We start from the raw sequence: 22,186 nt of genomic DNA on the forward strand, positions 1-22,186 counted from the left end.
GAACCCGGGAGGCGGAGCTTGCAGTGAGCTGAGATCGGGCCACAGCACTCCAGCCTGGGTGACAGAGCGAGACTCCGTCTCAAAAAAAAAAAAAAGAATATTAATCCTTTAACTGTAATGTATGCTGAAAATGTTTTTCAGTTTATCCTTTATCTTTCAATTTTGTTTATGATGCTTTTTGCCGTGTAGGGATTTAAAGTCTACGTCATCAAATTAGTTCAGCTTTTTCTTGATAGTTCTAAGTTTTATCATTATATTAGAAAAAGCTTGCCTCCCAGAAGGTTATATAGATAATCGCTTATATTTACTTTCAGTCATTCATGGTTTTATTTTTTATATTAAGCTCTTGAATTTATCTGGAATTTTCTTTGGTGTATGGTGTAACATAGCTACCTAACTCCTCTCCTCCCCACAACATTAGTAGTTAAATATTTGTCCCAACAACAATTTTTTAGAAACCTTCATTTTCCCAATGATTTGAAATACCTGAGTCTCTCTTGACTGGGTATGCACTGGGTCCTATTGGATATGTGTCCCTGTTGACCTGTAGAAAGTAATCACTAAGAATCAGCCTTGTCTGTTCAGGAGAAACTTCTGAAGCCACAGCAAAAGGCTTCCAGTACCTAAGGAAATTCAGAAAAGAGTAATGCATCAACCAATAACCATTTTTTCTTATTTCATTACAGAGAAGAGGTGAAGAGTCCAGCGAAATGGAGCAAATTTCAATCATTGAAAGATTCCCTTATCCCTTCCAGGTGAGTTACTTTCTCTCGCCAAGTCTTGAAAGGCCCCTGTAACACAATTAGAAGGGGTGGTGGGGTGCAGGGCAGAGGGAAGCCTACAAGGACCCAGTGAATAGAAGTTGAGGTGGACAAGGATGCTGAACCAAGAAATGAGACCGGCATGGGTTGAGAATGTTTGCTTTTCTATTTACCTAATCTAATATACTTTCTTTTAGTCTCTATACCTCAAAAAGAATACATAGCAGCACCAATTCTATCATAGTCTGTCTTGTCTATGATAACTGCATTGAGAAAGATGCTCTGCTTGTTGAGTGAGCATTTCACTTCCTTCTGGTTCTGATTATCTGTCTAATGGTGGTCATGTGGGTTGAAGACAGAAAAGGGGAGTAGTATTAGGAAGTTCAGTATGAGGAAGACTTATTAGACTTATGCATAAACCTAAATTCTGTTGTAATCTGGAAGAGCTGAAGTGCCACATATGCATCTGTTTAGGAGAGCAAGAACTACAAATTTGGTCTTCAGTTTGGCTTGCTTGCATCCTGAGAACTCTGTAGGCCACATGTCATGAATATAGCAGCCTCTGCAACAGTGAAAGCCAGAAAAGGAAGTGGAAAGTCTCAGGGGAGGGGGCTTTCTGTCATGGATTTATGAGCACAGCAAGACTAACAAGCAAAAAGAAAAATGTAAAAGGATCTTGTTCATGTCCCTGACTATATCAAAATTACAAAACCTTTGAAAGAGGGGTATTTCAGACACAGTTTTTACTACCAATGCCTTTCAACAAGATAACATTGTTTGGCTGCACTAGTGAATAATGCTGAATAGCAGATAATTTTAAATTAATTTATATTTGACTTTATAATTTATTATGTGATGTCTATAAACTCTGTGAGGGTTGGAACCACATCTTATATATTTCGTGCATCTTCATAACACCTAGCATGATGTCTGTACATGGTTAAAAAAATACTATTTGACTTGATGATATTGCTTATTATATAACTTGCCCTTTTTGAAGTAGATTTGTAGTTCCAAATTTGATTTATTTTGGCTAATATTGGTGAGGGGAGGCCACTAGGTAGTGGAGGTGGAGGTAATTAGCCATGAATTAAAATTTTACTCCATATTATCCAAGTGAATAACCCATATGTACTAATCAAGACAATTTATATAGATTATCACTTAAATTCTCTTCTATACAAAGTCAGAATTTAGTAATAAGATAAAATACCCTTTGTTGGATAAACAAAAATGTTATCTCCAGAAAGGGCAGACTGAGACATTATAAAATAAGTTTATGCATGAATTGAAACACAAGTCAGGAGGGACCTAAGAGAATGAAAAATTCTAAGAGCTTTCAAATGCTACATCCGTAGATATGAAGAGTTCAGGAATCCTTCAGATAGCTCACATAACCTGAACACCACTGCTGACTGAAGATTCTGCCTTTCTTTGTTTTCTACAATGAATATACAAATTGTCCCCTAAGATTAGTACCTTGAAGGTCTTTCTCCTTTTTTTCTGAATCCTAACCGCTGAAGTCTGTGTTTTCATTGATCCAGGTTGTATATGATGAAGGGCCTCTCTACGTCTTCTCCCCAACTGAAGAACTAAGGAAGCGGTGGATTCACCAGCTCAAAAACGGTGAGAATTATTTGGAAAATAAATGTTTCCGAAGAAAGAAGGAAAGGAAGGAAGAGGAGATAGGTGGGAGGAAAAGGAAAGAAGGAAGAGAGAAATGAGAAAGGAAAAGGAGAAACATAGAGAGAAAAGAAGAAAAAATGGATAGAAGGGGAGAAAAGAAAGAGAGAGGGAGGGAAGGAGGGAGACAGGAAGGAAGGAAGCAAGGAAAGAAGGAAGGGGATGAGGGAGGAAAGAAAGACAAATAGAAAAGAAAGAAACAAAGGAAAGTTTGTATTTTGCTTCAGTATTAGTAATACAACTGAGCTTAGTATTCTATCATATGAATAAAAGATAAAATATTAGACTAAGAGTTTCCCAGTTCTACCACTATCTCTCTAGTGCAATTTTGTAATTGTGGGCACTTCCATTTCTCTATTTAGTAAAAAAAAGTCCCATTTTTCACACTGAATACAAGGGTGATGTGGCATTCAATGGTTATGCAATATTCAGAATCCTAAGCATAAAATACCTAGCTCCAAAAAATTAAATAGATGATGTATGAGAGTGCTTGAAGTCAGAGTCAGAGAACCTGGTTTCAAGCCCTCTTTTACCACTTACAAACTGGGTGATTTCTGGCAAGAAGGTCAACAAGCTTCTTTGATGCTCAGTTTCTTCTTCTCAAAAGAGAATAATGGTAATTCATGCCACACCTACCTCTGGGGTTGTTGTAAGGATCAAATGAAGTAATAATACATGTAAAAGCACATGGAAAACTGTAAATCACTGTACATGAAAGCACTGTACATCTCTTTGTTGTGGATAAATATTTCCCAAGGAAATATTTTATATTCCTTGCTTTGTGAGGACCTAAACTTGAACAGTTTCAGCATTTCACATCAACCATACAGTGTGTTCAGATAAACTTGACTGTAAATGCTTGCAGCACAGGATGCATGCACACATATTTGCGTATATATATAGCCACATGTCAAGTGACTGAGAGATTAACTGGTTGAGTTGACATCAGGAAAGGCTGCCTAGAGAAACAGGAAGGATGGCAGACTGATAATGGTATGGTTGGGTTATTGCATGACAGCTCTTTGTCTTAATAAACATTTAGATTCTGATACTCACTGGCTGGCTATACCAGCCTTGTACACTCCTTTGAATGCAAGTTTGATTGGTCAAAATTATATTAGTCAAGTCTTTCAAACTGAAAGGGAACAGGAGGAATGAAGATGAAGGATCATCTATTCAGTTATTGCTATATATCAGACATTGAGCTAAATACCTTGTATATATTATCTCATTTAATTTTCACAACCTTGGGCTAAAAACAACAACAACAATAACTAACACTTAATGAGCACTTACTATGTAGCAGGCTCTGTGCCTAGTGCTTCAAATGTATTACTTATTTGATCTTTGCAATAGCCTTAAGAAGTATGTATTATTCCCCTATTTACAGATAAGGAAACCGAAGCTCAAAGATGTTATGTAACTTGCTCATGCGCACACAGTGAATGGTGGAGCCTGAATTCTTATCACATCCCTGTGTCTGTATAACTCCAAAGCCCAAGCTCATTACATAGTTTTGTGCTGCGTGGTTTCCAAGTCCAGAAATTTACCATGTAGTCGGTTGCAAAATATTCTATTGTAAAGTTATGTTGAATATTACAAATAGGTGATATCCTGCACTACACAGTTCAGTTCTTGGCATATTTTAAGATAAGGGGTCTGCTTTAGCCCTTGGGCTACAAAATGAGCAAACTCTTTAATACTGCTTATTGTGATACAGGCTCTTCTTTAAGTTCTTTACATATATTAACTTTGTATTGACCATTTGAGGCAGTTATCCTATCATCCCCACTTTACAGATAAGAAAACTGAGGTACAGAGAGGTTAAGTAACTTGCCCAAAGGCACTCAGTTAGTAAATGGCAGTGTCAGGCTTTGAATTCAGGCTCCAGACTCCATGTCCTGAAGCAGTATACTATTTCCAGCCAGAGAAATATTTGCAGAGACTGGGATAGGAGCTCTGCAGGACATATATATTTGTACTTCTTTAGTTCTCTCCATACTGCCTCATACAGCGCCTTGCACACAGAAAGGGATCAATAGTTGTGTTAACTGATTTATCCATGGGAGTAAACAACCACCACCAACTTGGGCTCCACATCGATAAATGGCTAGGTTTTAGCCTGGAAATGGGGAAATGTAAGGCAGACTAGCTGAAGGAGAAATAAGGGAGAAACTGGCATGCTCAAGTTGGTAACTTCTTTACACTTCATATACTAATTTCAAAACCAGTCATAGTTTAGTCCAACAAATATTTATTTTTTTATTTTGAGATGGAGTTTCACTCTTGTCACCCAGGCTGGAGTGCAATGGCATGATCTCAGCTCACTGCAACCTCCGCCTCTCGAGTTCAAGCGATTCTCCCGCCTCAGCCTCTCGAGTAGTTGGGATGACAGGCGCCTGCCACCACGCCCGACTAATTTTTGTATTTTTAGTAGACACAGGGTTTCACCATGTTGGCCAGGCTCGTCTCAAACTCCTGACCTCAGGTGATCCACTCGCCTCTGCCTCCCAAAGTGCTGGGATTAAAGCATGAGCCGTCGCACCTGCCCCAACAAATATTTATTGAATGTCCACTATATTCAAGGGTGAGTAATGACCGAAGATAAGGATATCCAGCTTGTGAGCTTGTGAGCTTTGTTTCTTTCTTTTTCTTTTTTTTTCTTGAGATGGAGTCTCTCTCCGTTGCCCAGGCTGGAATGCAGTGGCATGATCTTGGCTCACTGCAACCGCCGCCTCCCAGGTTCAAGCGATTCTCCTCCCTCAGCCTCCTGAGTAGCTGGGACTACAGGTGTGCACCATCATGCCCGGCTAATTTTTGTATCTTTAGTAGAGACAGGGTTTCATCATGTTGGCCAGGCTGGTCTTGAACTTCTGACCTCAGGTGATCCACCCGCCTCGGCCTCCCAATGTGCTGGGATTACAGGCGTGAGCCACTATGCCCAGTCAAGCTTGGTTTCTTAACTCAGATATTAACCTTACAATCTTGATTATATGCTGCTCTTAAAGTTCATTAGCTAAGTAAATTTACAACAGGCTAAAAATAAAGCCAAAATAAATAAACAGAAACACCACCACTTCAGCTGGGTCATCAGTGTGACCAGGGAGTATGGCTAGGCACATCTTTGCCTTCTCTTCCCTTATGTTTCAACAAAGGCATTTTTTTCCCCCAGTAGTTCCACCTGGGTACAGTCTTATTGAACCGTCCTGGGCTAACAACAGGAGCCAAAAAGTAGGCACCTTCCAACAAATACCATGACTGCTGGGAGATTTAGGTGCAAGTCCTAACAATCCCAGGACAGTCCCAGGTGCTGCCAATGTCAATAGTGAGTCACCCTAGGAGCCACAAAATAATGATGTTATTCCACTCTTTTTATTTTTTCTTGTTTGCTTTTATGTTTTTATTATCCTGCTTTTGGGTAAAATGCACCAATAAGAAATCATTGACATGAAAAGGGGACCTCATGAGAATACTGGTTACCTTCGCAGGGATATTGACTGAAGAGGCATGAGGTGCTGGATCTCAAGGAGGTTAAATGGGTGTGGAAAAATATGGTTTGCTATACACATTAGATCTGTGCACTTTATTATATGTAAATTATACCTCAATTTTATTTATTTATTTTTCTTTATTTTGAGACAGAGTCTTGCTCTGTCACGCAGACTGGAGTGCAGTGGCACAATCTTGGCTCACTGCAAACTCCGCCTCCTGCATTCAAGCGATTCTCCTGCCGCAGCCTCCCGAGTAGCTGGGATTACAGGCGTGCACCACCAAGCCCGGCTAATTTTTGTATTTTTGGCAGAGACAAGATTTTACCATGTTAGCCAGGTTGATCTTGAACTCCTGACCTCAAGTGATCTGCCTGCCTCGGCCCCCCAAGGCGTGAGCCACTGCACCAGGCCTATACCTCAATTTTAAAAGCACAGTCTCAGATACCTCATATCCAGCTGCCACATTTTCTCATTTCTCATGGTGCTTGCCATGCAAAGGTTGTATTCCTGAGGGCTTAACCACAGACTCTCTCTCCATTTCCTTAAATATGGCAGTGGGCCCTTCTATGTTCCAGCACCACAAATATTTGCCTATACTTATTCTTGAATCTTTGTTTGGTCAAGCTCAATAGAACCTATCCTAATTGCAAATTCAAAAGTAGGCAAATGACCTGACCTCACCAAAATGAATAGAAGAATGGCGTTGGCAAATCTCCAACAAACAGTATGGAAAGGAATGATTCATGTATGCCTGAAACAGAATTTTAGACATTAACCTGATAAATACGGATATAAAAGACCAACCCATCAAGCACTTGGAGAATGTGTACTATTAGGGCTTCCCAATAGGGCTGGCCATGTGCATTGGTGAAGCAAGCAGTCTCCCCTAGCCCTCCCACTTGGACACCCTGCTTTTGTGATCCTTTCCTAAGTAGCTGGAAATACCAGCTTTGGATTAGCCAACAAAAGAAGGGGTGTCATCTTCAAGGGACCTCTTAAGAGGCAGACATTATCTGAGAATGTAGGGAGGTTTCTTAATGAGTGTGCTAGGGGTGGGGAAAGCAAGAAGCCTTATTTCCCCTCATTATCGTATTAGCAAGCTTAGTTTATTAGAGTGGCTAGTTGTCGATTAGGTATTCTTTGGCATGTCTACTGGTGCCCAGCCCTGCAGAAGACAGAGCAAACCTGAGGGTCTTCAAATCCCTAGGTGACGGGGAGTGGCATGGGGGGAGGGGCCAGAGGGTGGATGTGGTAGGATTAATCAATCCTGGCAGGGAGAAGTATCAATGACATTGTTCACAACTACCAGTGCTTAGTAATAACAAAAGGCAGACTTTGGGTTGGTTTTACTATTGCTTTAAAATTCCCTCTAGTGGCTCATGCCTGTAATCCCAGCACTTTGAGGGGCGGGGGTGGGGGGTGGGGGTGAATCACGAGGTCAGGAGTTCCAGACCAGCCTGGCCAATATGGTGAAACTACGTCTCTGCTAAAAATACAAAAATTAGCTGGGCTTGGTGGCGCATGCCTGTAGTCCTAGCTACTTGGGAGGCTGAGGCAGAAGAATCGCTTGATCCCAGGAAGTGGAGGTTACAATGAGCTGCGATCATGCCACTGTACTCCAGCCTGGGCAACACAGTGAGACACCATCTCAAAAGAAAAAAAAAATTCCCTCTATGCAATGCAGTCCCTTATAGTCTGCACTCTATCTGAACAGTTCCCACCATTCTGTCCTTGGTACATTGGTGAAGAGGAGTGCTGAAAAAGTCAGGGTGAGGGTGGGCAGGGGAGAATGGTCTCCAAATCTATGTGGAGAAAAGCATCAAAATGGCTCTTAAAAAAAAAAAAAGAACTTTTGTTCATTTGCCTGCAAAATGCACCGGCTACTAGAAGCTTTTAGGCTTTCCCGCAAAGCCTTAAGTGAATGAAGTGTGACTAGCAAGTCATTAAGGATTTGAGTTGTTTCTTTTTCTTTTCTTTTCTTTTCTTTTTTTTTTTTTTTGAGATGGAGTTTTGTTCCTGTTGCCCAGGCTGGAGCACAATGGCGCAATCCCGGTTCACTGCAACCTTCGCCTCCCGGGTTCAAGAGATTCTCCTGTCTCAGCCTCCCGCGTAGCCGGGATTATACGTGCATGCCACAACACCCAGCTAATTTTTGTATTTTTAGTAAAGATGGGGTTACATCATATTGGTCAGGCTGGTCTTGAACTCCTGACCTCAGGTGATCCACCCGCCTCTGCCTCCCAAAGTGCTGGGATTACAGGCGTGAGCCACCACACCCAGCCGAATTTTAGTTGCTTTCTACAGTGGAAAGTTTTGTTTTGCTTTTGTCTTTTTTAAAAAAAGTTATGCCAGCCACTGGACCTGGTGGTGAGTGCTTCTAGTCCCAGGTATTTGGGAAGCTGAGGTGGGAGGATTGCTTAAGTCCAGGAGTTCAAGGCCTGCCTGGGAAACACAGGAAGACCCCCCATCTCCAAATAATAATAATAATGATGATAATAATAATAATGATGATGATGTTATGTGGGATTCTTCTTAGCCGTAAATGCTGAAATGTGTATGTTCTCAAATGTGCGTGTTCTTGGACCAGCCTGGGTCTTTGCTCCAGTGTTTGCTGCTGTCAATTATTTCAGTTGTCTTTGCTTATCTCAGTTATCTGACACTACGAACCCTGGGTGACTTTTCTTTTTTTTTTTTTTTCCTTGAAACAGAGCCTCGCTCTGTCACCCAGGCTGGAGTGCAGTGGCGCAATCTCGGCTCACTGCAACCTCCGCCCCCAGGTTCAAGCGATTCTCCTGCCTCAGTCTCCCGAGCAGCTAGGATTACAGGCGTGCTGTAATTTTTGTACTTCTAGTAGAGATGGGGTTTCACCATCTTAGCCAGGCTGGTCTTGAACTCCTGACCTCATGATCCACCCGCCTCAGCCTCCCAAAGTGCTGGGATTATAGGCTTAGCCACCGTGTCTGGCCGACTTTTTTAATTGACTTCATGTTAAGGTTCTTGATATGCCATTGTATTATAAACACCAATACTAATTCCTCCTCTCTGCATCCACTCTATTCTTTGCAAAATACTTTTATTCTGGGAGATCTTTTGGGCCTCACAACTCCATGAGGGAAATGAAGCTGCTGTATTACCTCTGGCAATGAGCTCAGTGTACTTCAGTGGCCCTAGGAAGATTCAAATCATGTTGATTCTAGAGGCAAAGTCACCTTCATTTGCCCTTGAGATCAGCTCTGTTGACTATTCTATATAGAAAGCCTCATGCAGAAGTTCTCGCTGAGGCTAATTATCTCTAAAGGATCACTCAAGGAACTGAGAAATCAGTATTACAAGCTGGGGAGATTGGCTTGGGCACATTGTTTCCCTTATCTGGGAAACAAGCACCATGATGAATACCTGCCTTATAGGAAGATTGTAATGGCTACTGGGAAAACATAGATAATATATTTCTGTTATTGGGCTCTAGAGCCATCAGATAGTCTTATCTCGTTGCTTGGGAGATAATTCCTCATCACAGACCACTAAAGAAAACTGCATAGGAAGTGTCTGGGACCAGGGCACAGTCAGGCAGGCCAGTCATGTGAGCCAACCGGTCCTGAGATCTGCTTTCCTTCAGGGTGGCCAAGGAGGAGAGAGTTGTTTGAAGTTCACCACTAAGCTCAAAGAGGAAAACATGCAAATGGTGGCTTCTCCTCCATGTCAGACATGATCTCTCTCTTCTCTCCTACTACAGTAATCCGGTACAACAGTGATCTGGTTCAGAAATACCACCCTTGCTTCTGGATCGATGGGCAGTATCTCTGCTGCTCTCAGACAGCCAAAAATGCTATGGGCTGCCAAATTTTGGAAAACAGGAATGGAAGTAAGAGATCTGATCGATGTAATTTCTTCCTCCTTTGACTCTGTTTCTATCACTCTCCCAAGGGTCTGTCAAGCCCAGGGACATAGCATAAGGTTGTACATTTTGGGTGCTAAACAAAGGGTCCTGGGGGAGGGAGGAGGTACATGGGGGCTGAAATCCAGTTGGTAATCTGCTCTCCGAACTATGTGACCTGGCATGCTTAGCTACTTTTTCTAACTTTCCTAAAGGCACTCAATATGGACCGCAAAGTCCCTAACCAAACCTGTCCTTGGGCCCTTTCCTAAAGTACATTCCATATCATCACTGGCTTCTTGTTTTGCAGGCTTAAAACCTGGGAGTTCTCACCGGAAGACAAAAAAGCCTCTTCCCCCAACGCCTGAGGAGGACCAGGTATACAGGGAAACTGGGTGCTGCCACTGCTTAAATGGAAATTTAGAGTCAAACCCTGAGAACACTCCAGAATTACCCTGGGACTTGGCAGTGTTAATTGGTATTCTTGCTAAGACGGGGAATTTGTTCTAATTAGGATTTTCTCTTCAATGGAAAGATAGAAGGCTCTATCTTTAACCCTGTAATCCAATCACCTGTTTAGAACAAAGCCTGATTTTTTTTTAATGGAAAGTTTTCTGGTTTTTTTGTTTCGTTGTTTTTGTTTTTTTGACACGCAGTCTCGCTCTGTCGCCCAGGCTCGAGTATAATGGCACAATCTCCGCTCACTGCAACCTCCACCTCCCAGGTTCAAGTGATTCTCCTGTCTCAGCCTTCTGAGTAGCTGGGATTACAGGCACACACCACCACACCCAGCTAAGTTTTGCATTTTTAGTAGAGATGGGGTTTCATCATGTTGGCCAGGCTAGTCTTGAACTCCTGGCCTCAAGTGATCTGCCCGCCTTGGCCTCCCAAAGTACATTGGAATTATTAAACGCTCCATAGATGGTCTTTATATGCATGCAAGGCTGAGAACTCCTGCACTGGTGCTTAAAAATAGTTGTTGAATGACTGCTGAGTAATATTTTATTATGCCTGGTTTGAGTGTCTTGAGTAAGCCAGAGAGTTGGGAGAGAAAAGAAGAGTACTTGGTATCTAGACAAACCCTCCTACCTTTTCTTCTGACTACACAGATCTTGAAAAAGCCACTACCGCCTGAGCCAGCAGCAGCACCAATCTCCACAAGTGAGCTGAAAAAGGTTGTGGCCCTTTACGATTATATGCCAATGAATGCAAATGACCTACAGCTGCGGAAGGGTGATGAATATTTTATCTTGGAGGAAAGCAACTTACCATGGTGGCGAGCACGAGATAAAAATGGGTAAGTTCACACCAGCCCTTCCTGAGCCCAGTCCTCACCCATTCCCTACACGTGAAAAGTGCTGCAGCATAATTCCCCTGATCAGCATCCTCATCAAAGACTGTTCTTCCCACACCAAACTGAACATGCTATCCCTCCAAGTACTTCCCAGTGTGCAGCTCTCTATTCATGGCCCCTACCACCTCTCTGAGCCTCTGTTGTTGGGCACATATAACCAATGTGACATGTGCAGAAGCTCCGCACCTCACTGGCTCACTGCCTAACCATACATCAGAGACATGGTTGTCTTTGAGGGAGGTGCATGATACATATACCTCCATTTGAGATTTGTTCTGAGCTCAGGGATGTGGGCATATGAATCTGTCTCCTGGAGGATGGGGAGATGCTGGATGAACTGCCACATTGTCTTCTTCACAGGCAGGAAGGCTATATTCCTAGTAACTATGTCACTGAAGCAGAAGACTCCATAGAAATGTATGAGTAAGTATGTTTATGTCAGTCCACAATCTTCCAGGAGGAACTCTCTCTCTCTCTCCCTCCATATATATATATATCTCACACACACACAAGTGTATATATGTATACATACACTGGTGTATATATAGGTATATTATGTATACATACACAAGTGTATATATATATACTTTTTTATACTTTCAACATTTTTTATTTCAAGATATATATTAAAATTAGTGTCATCTGAATCAAATGATGCCACCACCTCAAATTAGTGTGTCTGTCTTACCTTTACCCCCCAAACACCCTCCACTTATGAGAGCTGGAGAGGTCACCATGCCCTCAAATTCAGAAGAATCACACTCAAAGAAAAAGGAGTTGATGACCTGATGAAAGAATTAAAATGTCAAACTGCTACTGTTGTTCTTTCCTCCCTAATCATGGAAGTGGATTGTTCTCAGGTGCCCCAGTCCCTGATCTCTTCCCTGCAACTCCCTGCTGCCTGCCTTTGCCTGCTACTCTCCATTTCCATGAATCTTCAATGCCAACCTGGGTCTGGGAAAGCGATACAGTGTGCTATGCATGTGACAGATGGTCAGTAAATAGGGTTTGAGTGAGTTGACTGAATCACCGGCATGGACAAGCCCTGGAGGGTGCTGTAACCTCCAATCTGCTTATGACCAGGAGCCACTCAAGCAGCACTCTCCCTTCACAGGTGGTATTCCAAACACATGACTCGGAGTCAGGCTGAACAACTGCTAAAGCAAGAGGTAAGTGTGGAACCACTAGCACACAGCATTCTCCTTGCATAAGTAAGGATCTTGAACTGAGGGCCTGTTCTGCCCCCCACCTTTGGACAAGGCAGTGTCAAAGCTGCCATCATCTGGGGTCCCAATTACACCATTTTTTTTTTTTTCTGAGACGAACTGTCAGTCACCCAGGATGGAGTGCAGAGGCGCCATCTGGGCTCACTGCAACCTCCGCCTCCCGGGTTCAAGTGATTCTCCTACCTCAGCCTCCCGAGTAGCTGGGATTACAGGCACAAACCACCACACCCAACTAATTTTTGTATTTTTAGTAGAGATGGGGTTTCACCATATTGGCCAGGCTGGTCTTGAACTCCTGGCCTCACGTGATCCACCCACCTCGGTCTCCCAAACTGTTGGGATTACAGGCATGAGCCACCATGCCCGGCCTGCACCTTTTAATATTAAAAGCAATGAGGCTGTAGCTCAAGCGTGGAACTTGGCAGTAAAATCAGGGGTTGTTCTATTTTCTCTCTCAAGTTTGGGCAGGTGGGATGCAGGTGTGAGCACCACTTCCTCCTACAGACAGCTTCTTTTTGTTGTTTCAGGGGAAAGAAGGAGGTTTCATTGTCAGAGACTCCAGCAAAGCTGGCAAATATACAGTGTCTGTGTTTGCTAAATCCACAGGGTGAGTGCTACTATTCCAAGGCCCTGAGGACGAAGAACAGGGGTACCCTTCCAATAGCTCCTTGATAGTATGCCCATCCCACTTCCTCTGTCTCTGAAACGCAAAACTCATCTCACTTCACTTCCTGGGTTCTGCTGACCTTTGTGCCCAAGTTACTGACTAAGCATCCACTTCTTCAGGGACCCTCAAGGGGTGATACGTCATTATGTTGTGTGTTCCACACCTCAAAGCCAGTATTACCTGGCTGAGAAGCACCTTTTCAGCACCATCCCTGAGCTCATTAACTACCATCAGCACAACTCTGCAGGTGAGTACCAGGGGCAACTGAGAAGGGGGTTACAGACACCAGGATAAGCAATGTAAGACAAGGTGATAAGAGAAAGAATCCACCTCACAGGACAGTGTGAATTCACTGTGAAGGGAAATACCTGTGATATTGGGTAGAAGCTGGTAAAGAGGTGGTCAGAGGCAGGCCTACACCCAACAGGGACTGACTCTGTATTTGGTGACTGATGCTCAGTGTTAAGAGAAGACACAAAAGAGGCTGGTGGCTGATTCATCAGCAAGTATTCATCGAGTTCCTACTGTGTACTCAGCGATGTCCTCAGTTCTAGAGGAGAACACAGGAACATTCTGAGTTGAAGTCCTTGTCCTCAGAACATACAGGTTAGACAACATCAAAAGAAAGTTTCTAAGCACTGTAAAAATTCTAAAAACTGAGAGATCAGCGAGGGCATGGATATGGGGGAAAACTTCATCAAGAAGGTAGGATGTGAGCTAAGCCTCAGCTGGGAGGTGGGAATATATTCAGTTAGGCGGTGTATTTCAATTAGTATTTTCTCTTTTTTGTCCCTGAAAAGTATTTTGTGAGAGGAGAAACCTCTGGAAATATGTGGGTTCACGGAGGTCTTCTGGGATTCAAAATGTACTAGAAAGATACACACCAGAAGTGTGAGGCTTTAAGTGAGGAGGCACTTAAGTGTGAGGCATCCCACCTCCTACACCACGCCAACAGCGTGACCTCTATCTCTGTTTCAGGACTCATATCCAGGCTCAAATATCCAGTGTCTCAACAAAACAAGAATGCACCTTCCACGGCAGGCCTGGGATATGGTAACTCCTTATTTCTCTGGGATAGGGTGGACTGGCCAGTTGCAAAAACTACCTTTGCTGGCCTTGCCTTAGGGAGTGTCCTTGAGGTACCCTGTTCTGCATCAACTGCCTCGAGGACGCTCAAGACAGATCCAAGCAAAGGTTATTCACTGATTTTCTTCTTCTAGTGGCTACTACTGGGACTGCAAAAACATAGATTCATAAAGGGCTTTGTCGTTGTCTTGGGTCTTTTTGTCTTTTTTTTTTTTTTGAGACGGAGTCTGGCTCTATCTCCCAGGCTGGAGTGCAGTGGCCGGATCTCAGCTCACTGCAAGCTCCGCCTCCTGGGTTTACACCATTCTCCTGCCTCAGCCTCCTGAGTAGCTGGGACTACAGGCACCCGCCACCTCGCCCAACTAGTTTTTTGTATTTTTAGTAGAGACGAGGTTTCACCGTGTTAGCCAGGATGGTCTCGATCTCCTGACCTCGTGATCCGCCCGTCTTGGCCTCCCAAAGTGCTGGGATTACAGGCTTGAGCCACCGCGCCCGGCCTTGTCTTTTATTTTTAATTGTGGAAAAATTTTCAGTACTATCCCTGAGTTCATTAACTACCATCACTAACATAATCATAAAGGGATTTGGGGAGGTTGCTTAGTCTATCTTCTTGCCTTATGGCCACCTTGAACCTAAAATTCCCAGATTCCTCTAACCAGTTAATCCCCTGTCTCTGAGATTGACTTAAGCAAACACAGATTAGTACTTCTAAAAATTTCCCTTTTACTACTTTTCCTATTTCTACCCCAGTAGGGATTCTTATCTATTGTAAGAATTATACATTCATGACCCCAAAGAATCACACCAAGACTTTGTTGTTAGGATCATGGGAAATTGATCCAAAGGACCTGACCTTCTTGAAGGAGCTGGGGACTGGACAATTTGGGGTAGTGAAGTATGGGAAATGGAGAGGCCAGTATGATGTGGCCATCAAGATGATCAAAGAAGGCTCCATGTCTGAAGATGAATTCATTGAAGAAGCCAAAGTCATGATGTGAGTTATATCCCAAACTCAACTCTCAATCTATTCGCTGGAGTCTAGGAATTCACACAACAACCCACTGAGGTTTAAAGATGACTTACAGTGAGAGAGGTTTGGGATGAGGGATTGAAGTTAACCTTCAACTGGTGGTAGTTCTAACTGCTAAGATAATGGTTTCTGTGACTTAGATATTGGTTGAGAATAGTGGTGATCATGGGTGTGTACCATCTCAGTAGCATTTGGGGGTAGATGTAGAAAATTAAACTTTCAAGAGAAAGACAGATTCTAATTTAGCCTTAGCATTCTTTCATTCCTGGACTCATTTCCTTTTCAATTGATGGGCTCCAAATCCCTGCTTACTTCCACATATTAAGCACTTTTGGGATTTAGGGTGGAAGAGAGGAAAATAAACTTGCTGATATGACTCCTTATCTGATGCTCTACTACTAGGTCAACCCCTTCCTCCACAGCCCCTTTGTTGCTAGTATGCAGAGCCAAAAGGGAAAGACTAGATCCTTGCCTTTCCTGTAGGAATCTTTCCCATGAGAAGCTGGTGCAGTTGTATGGCGTCTGCACCAAGCAGCGCCCCATCTTCATCATCACTGAATACATGGCCAATGGCTGCCTCCTGAACTACCTGAGGGAGATGCGCCACCGCTTCCAGACTCAGCAGCTGCTGGAGATGTGCAAGGATGTCTGTGAAGCCATGGAATACCTGGAGTCAAAGCAGTTCCTTCACCGAGACCTGGTGGGACCTTAGAAGAATTGGCTTAGGACCAAGGGCTGATGGGGTGAAAGTAGCAGTGGAAGATATATCATACATGGTTGAGGGGGGCTGCTGGTGCCATCATTTCAATTTTATCTAGAAAATACTGTAAGTTAGGCGTGCCTCTGCCCCAATGCTGAGCCCATCAAATATCTCCAGCCTCAGCTCCATGAAGTCTGCCATGGTGGGAATCAGAGCAGTCACTCACCCTCAACCCTCTACCACCTACAAGAAAATGGTGGGGTCTTTCAGTGGCCATTCTGAATTTGGAACAGAAGGGACTGTGCTTCCCAATGGGACTGCTCCTGTCATGGGGTCATCATTTGGTTCCTTCAGAGTCACATACTGGGGCCTGTGGATGTATTTGGCCCACGTGTGTTTTTGCTTGTTTGTTTTTTTAATGTTATATAATAATTAGCAAACCCTTAAAAAGAAACATTTAACTTAAAAAAAAAAAAAAAAACCCTGGAATTTCCAGCTTCTCTTGAAAATCTAGACCATCTGGAAATACCAGGTCCACATTCTCACAAACCACTTCCTTTCCTTTAGACCAGGCGTGTACTCTCCATTTCCTGCAATCTCCATCCACTTCACTTCACTCTTGCTTAACTTGCCTGGCCCCTGTAAGCATCAGAGTTTGCGCCCCTGTTTCTTTCGGTCAGGCCAAGGCTCAAATTGTCCTGGTCTCATTGGCAGAAAAGCAGAAAGCAAAACAAACTTACTTCTCTTTCTCCTTTTTTTTTTTTCTTTTCGAGATGGAGTCTCGCTCTGTCACCCAGGCTGGAGTACAGTGGTGCCATCTCAGCTCACTGCAACCTCCGCCTCCCGGGTTCAAGTGATTCTCCAGCCTCAGCCTCCCGAGTAGTTGGGATCACAGGCACCCGCCACCATGCCCAGCTAATTTTTGTATTTTTAGTAGAGGCAGGGTATCGCCATGTTGGCCAGACTGGTCTCGAACTCCTGACCTCAGGTGATCCACCCACCTCGGCCTCCCAAAGTGTTGGGATTACAGGCGTGAGCCACTGCACTCAGCCTCTCCCTTAATTCTTTCAGCATACCAGTGAGGGAATGGGGTGGTATGGAATTGCCCATGAGAATGCAATCGTTCTGTATGTCCTCAGTGCTTTACCTAGGACTACACAGCAGGTTGCTTTCCACATGGTGGAAATGAATCAAAATTTCTTGGTGGCATCAACAGATTCCTATTAGGTGGGAAGGTGTCTGTAGTCGAAGGAGATGAGGCTTCCCTGCCTTCATTCTACTGGTCAACAGAAGCTTTGTGCCTTTAACCTCTGTACTGGGGACGGAGTCTCACTGGTATCTGTTTGCACTACAGGCAGCTCGAAACTGTTTGGTAAACGATCAAGGAGTTGTTAAAGTATCTGATTTCGGCCTGTCCAGGTGAGTGTGCCGTTTTCATCTTTCCCTCCAGAAGTAAAAATAGCACAGTATGAAACATGGGTAGGTGTTATAGTTTTAATCCTCTCCTTTTCTTTTTTTTCTCTCATTCTAGTGTTTTCTGCCTATCTTTCTATTCTTTTTCTTCCTCTGAGTTATTTAAGCCACCTCTTTCATCCTTTTATCATCATATCCCTTTCCTCCCTTTCTCCCTTTATCTCTACCTCTTCTTTTTTTTTTTTTTTTTTTTAGCTATTTCCCCAATGCCTTATCTCGATCTATTAATCCTGATGACTTTATTCCATTCCTCCTTCTTTCTTAATCAAATTCCCAGTGACAACTGCAGATAAAAGGAAGGGAAGGAGAAGAGTAGAGAAAGGAAAGGTATAGTGAAGAGGAAGGGAGTACCTACTAGATCTTATTTCACTTCATCCTTCTTGTAACCATATTGTCAATCAGGAAAGCTCAATCAGATAGAAAACAGGAAATTCGTTAAAAGTAACATTTGTAGAAGATACTAGTTGAGAAGGAGAGACTTTTGAGAAAGCCTGTGTGTGTTTGTAACACTCTTGTGACCGTGCCAAGAAAACGTAAGCAAATACCAAGCTCTCCAAATCCTAATGACAACAAGTCCTGGATCCCTTGCAGGTATGTCCTGGATGATGAATACACAAGCTCAGTAGGCTCCAAATTTCCAGTCCGGTGGTCCCCACCGGAAGTCCTGATGTATAGCAAGTTCAGCAGCAAATCTGACATTTGGGCTTTTGGTAAGTGGATAAGATTACACAGATTATACAGCTCAAAGGAAAAGAAACGTAATGCGAAAATTCACACTTTGCAACCTCCACAGAGAGATTGTTTTTGCTTTCATTCATCCAATCCTTGGGGCGTGCTTACTGTGTGTCAGCCACCACAGGGGTTTCTGAGGATAAAAACTAAACTGGACATGATCTCTTGTCTTTTTAGAATTTAAACCATGTTAAAGAAAACAATTCATTCAGTTTTTGACAGCTTCTGAATACTGATTACGTACCAGGCAGTCTGCCAGACCCTATAACTACAAAGACAAATAAGATGCTGTCTCTCTTCTAGAGGAGTTAATAGTCTAGTACGACCCTGATCTCCATCTAGTGTGGTCAGTACTATAGCAGAAATTTGGGCAAAATGTAAAAAGCACAGAGTGGGGAACCAACTGATTCTAATCTTTGAGGTTGATCTAGGAAGACTAGGACCCCCTGCTATCCAAAAAGACTGCAAACTAATTTAACACTTTTTTTCATCTTCTAGGAGTTTTGATGTGGGAAATTTACTCCCTGGGGAAGATGCCATATGAGAGATTTACTAACAGTGAGACTGCTGAACACATTGCCCAAGGCCTACGTCTCTACAGGCCTCATCTGGCTTCAGAGAAGGTATATACCATCATGTACAGTTGTTGGCATGAGGTAAGTGTTTTATGACCTCTTAAATTATTTCCTTGAATCTACTTGCCCATTTAGCTGGCCATTCAGCCACAGACTGATAGCTGCACACATTCTTTTTTTCCTTTTTTTTTTTTAAAAGAAGACAAGGTATCGCTCTTTCACCCAGGTTGGAGTACAGTGGCGCGATCTCGGCTCACTGCAACCTTCACCTCCCAGATTCAAGCAGTTCTCATGTCTCAGCCTCCCGAGTACTTGGGATTATAGGTGTGCACGACCACACCCAGCTAATTTTTTTGTGTGTGTGTGACACAGTCTCGCTGTCACCCAGGCTGGAGTGCAATGGCACGATCTTGGCTCACTGCAACCTCTGCCTCCCGGGTTCGAGCGATTATCCTGCCTTGGCCTCCCGAGTAGCTGGGACTACAGGCAAATGCCACCACGCCTGGTTAATTTTTGCATTTTTAGTAGAGACAGGGTTTCACCATGTTGGCCAGGCTGGTCTTGAACTCCTGACCTCAGGTGATCTGCCCACCTTGGCCTCCCAAAGTGCTGGGATTACAGGCGTGAGCCACCGTGCCCAGCCAATTTTATATTTTTAGTAGAGATGGCATTTCACCAAGTTGGCCAGGCTGATCTCAAACTCCTGGCCTCAAGTGATCCGCCCACCTCGGCCTCCCAAAGTGCTGAGATTAGAGGCGTGAACCACCACGCCAGACCTTGCACATATTCTCTGACCTTGGCCTGCACCTCGATCATCCGATGGCCAGAGGCTTTCCCAGGCCCACTCCAATTCTCACTAGAGTGTCATTAGTACACTCCAATGCCAACTCAGCTTTAGGGAGTGGGGTGTTGTGGGGCCATGTCATCTAGCATAAACAGGCAGCCAGAGGCACTCAGACAAGTGAATGGGCATTACAAAAGAAAAGTCATGAAAGTTTGTTCATTCCTTTGTGTGTCATTGGCCCTTTCTTCTACTTTATTAGCTGCCTACTGTTTCTGACTGAGGTCCTAAATGAGATTTTTTTTGTTTTTTTGAGACGGAGTCTCGCTCTGTCGCCCAGGATGGAGTGCAGTGGCCCAGTCTCGGCTCACTGCAACCTCTGCCTCCCGGGTTCGAGCGATTATCCTGCCTTGGCCTCCCGAGTAGCTGGGACTACAGGCAAATGCCACCACGCCTGGTTAATTTTTGCATTTTTAGTAGAGACAGGGTTTCACCATGTTGGCCAGGCTGGTCTTGAACTCCTGACCTCAGGTGATCTGCCCACCTTGGCCTCCCAAAGTGCTGGGATTACAGGCGTGAGCCACTGCGCCCGGCTAAATGAGATTTCTTTAAAAAACCCTACTGCTTGAAAGAGAACTAAAATAGGTAGTGGGGTTTTTCTGTTTGCTTTGTTTTGTTTTTGCTTTTTAATATGGTGCATTGTGGGGTATGTGGGTAGGTGTAGTATTTTGGAAATAGGGAAATCTGTCCTACTACTATTAAACTGCTTTGCTCCTCTTACCTCGAGTTCTTCCCAAGATGCCTTCTCGACTTTTCAGTAGATCCTTGGCAACCTAAATTTCTAGTAGGAAATAAATGCTCAACTCTTCAGAGTGTCTAACAAGTGCATATGTGAATCTGGAGCCCTCTTGGTGAGGTGAAAAGTGGGTATCTGGATCCAAGCATGGCTCGTTTCCCTCGAACAAATGACAGATCACAGAGAAAGGGTACAGAATGGGAGGACTCCTTCTTTCTCCTGTGTGATGCAGGATTAAGGGTGATTGGCTATGCTCCCTCCCAACCAGGACCTTCTTACTCTGCTAATTAAAAATGATTTCAGACAGGTATTTTATCCACAGCCTGTTTACAGGAGTGGTCAAAATTGGATGTATATCAGAAACCCTAAAGAGCTTTTAAAAATGCAGATTACTGGCTGGGCACGGTGGCTTATGCTTGTAATCCCAGCAGTTTGGGAGGCCAAGGCGAGCGGATCACGTGGTCAGGAGATCGAGACCATTCTGGCCAACATGGTGAAACCCTGTCTCTACTAAAAATACAAAAATTAACCAGGCGTGGTGGTGTGCGCCTATAAATCCCAGCTACTCAGGAGGCTGAGGCAGGAGAATCACTTGAACCTGGGAGGCGGAGGTTGCAGTGAGCCAAGATCCTGCCACTGCATTCCAGCCTGGGTGACAGAGTGAGACTCCATCACAAAAAGAAAAAAAAAAAAAAAGCAGATTACTGGGCCTTTTCTCCAGAAATTCTCATTAGGTGCGCCTGGAGTGGAACTCAGAAATCTCTTTTTAAACTTCCCAGGAAATTCTGATACTCAGCTAAGTTTAAGAATCACTGAATTAAGGAATCAAGAAATTGATGACCATTGGTTCTGACAGATTGAGAGCATTCTGGCATGAATGTTCCCTAAACCACTAAATACTAAATACCTTGGGGGCTTATGGGCCATGGCCATCAGAAAGAACCTAGTCTTAGGCTGGGCGCGGTGGCTCACGCCTGTAATCCCAACACTTTGGGAGGCTGAGGCGGGCGAATCACCTGAGGTCAGGAGTTCAAGACCAGCCTGGCCAACATGGTGAAACCCCGTCTCTACTAAAAACACAAAACTTAGCCAGGCATGCTGGTGTGCACCTGTAATCCCAGCTACCTGGGAGGCTGAGGCAGGAGAATTGCTTGAACCCGGGAGGTGGCAGTGAGCTGAGCTCGCACCACTGCACTGCAGCCTGGACAACAGGGTGAGACTCTATCAAAAAAAAAAAAAAAAAAAAAGACCCTTAGTCTTTGTGTTACCAGAGAGTGATAACAAAAACAAAACAAAACAAAAAAACCCTTAGTCGTTTTGTTACCAGACAGTGGTAACACAAGGTTCCAGGTACTCAGAATCCCTGCTCAGTGATACAGCCTGTGGTTTTGAAATTTTTTTTTTTTTTTTTGAGACAGGGTCTTGTTCTATTGCCCAGGCTGGAGTTCAGAGGCCTGATCTCGGCTCACTGCAACCTCCGTCTCCCAGGTTCAAGCGATTCTCCTGCCTCAGCCTCCCAAGTAGCTGGGATTACAGGCGTGCACCACTATGCCTGGCTAATTTTTATATTTTTAGTAGAGATGGGGTTTCATCATATTGGTCAGGCTGGTCTTGAACTCCTGACCTCGTGACCCGCCCGCCTCAGCCTCCCAAAGTACTGGGATTACAGGCGTGAGCCACCGCGCCCGGCCCGGTTTTGAAATATTAATCACTAAAAATTAAAAATTATCACATGAGATTTCTGTTCGCCAACCACTTGAACTTGTTTGGTAGCCATTTTTCACTTGAGGATCCAAAATAAGAATGTGTTGTGTACAGTTACATAATGAACTTGCCCTCAATTTTGATCAATGTGATTGTCAGTTCAATTTGCAAATTGTTCTTATCACACTAATAACCTGAGTTACTAAAGATGAAAAGTGCACAAATACTTTATGGAGAGCTGCTGTTTCTTTTC

At 43.7% G+C, this 22,186-nt stretch overlaps 1 protein-coding gene across 3 annotated transcripts in view; it reads left to right on the top strand.

The window, feature by feature from the left end:
* The window catches only part of BTK (Bruton agammaglobulinemia tyrosine kinase), a 38,465-nt gene that overhangs the window by 15,629 nt on the left and 650 nt on the right, over window positions 1–22,186 (top strand). For 2 of the 3 annotated variants that reach the window (XM_011954543.1, XM_011954544.1), the window contains 15 exons: window positions 687–755; window positions 2,306–2,387; window positions 9,669–9,797; window positions 10,120–10,187; window positions 10,919–11,106; window positions 11,524–11,586; window positions 12,278–12,332; window positions 12,917–12,996; window positions 13,176–13,303; window positions 14,035–14,109; window positions 14,965–15,136; window positions 15,656–15,872; window positions 17,227–17,291; window positions 17,937–18,055; window positions 18,576–18,733. In XM_011954543.1, the coding sequence (XP_011809933.1) occupies window positions 687–755; window positions 2,306–2,387; window positions 9,669–9,797; window positions 10,120–10,187; window positions 10,919–11,106; window positions 11,524–11,586; window positions 12,278–12,332; window positions 12,917–12,996; window positions 13,176–13,303; window positions 14,035–14,109; window positions 14,965–15,136; window positions 15,656–15,872; window positions 17,227–17,291; window positions 17,937–18,055; window positions 18,576–18,733 (1,668 nt within the window). The remainder of the gene's footprint in view (window positions 1–686; window positions 756–2,305; window positions 2,388–9,668; window positions 9,798–10,119; window positions 10,188–10,918; window positions 11,107–11,523; window positions 11,587–12,277; window positions 12,333–12,916; window positions 12,997–13,175; window positions 13,304–14,034; window positions 14,110–14,964; window positions 15,137–15,655; window positions 15,873–17,226; window positions 17,292–17,936; window positions 18,056–18,575; window positions 18,734–22,186) is intronic. The other variant, XM_011954545.1, reaches the window with a different exon arrangement.

This window comes from Colobus angolensis, unplaced genomic scaffold (assembly GCF_000951035.1).
Source record: "Colobus angolensis palliatus isolate OR3802 unplaced genomic scaffold, Cang.pa_1.0 Scaffold385, whole genome shotgun sequence".
In the NCBI taxonomy this organism is placed as follows: Eukaryota; Metazoa; Chordata; class Mammalia; order Primates; family Cercopithecidae; genus Colobus; species Colobus angolensis.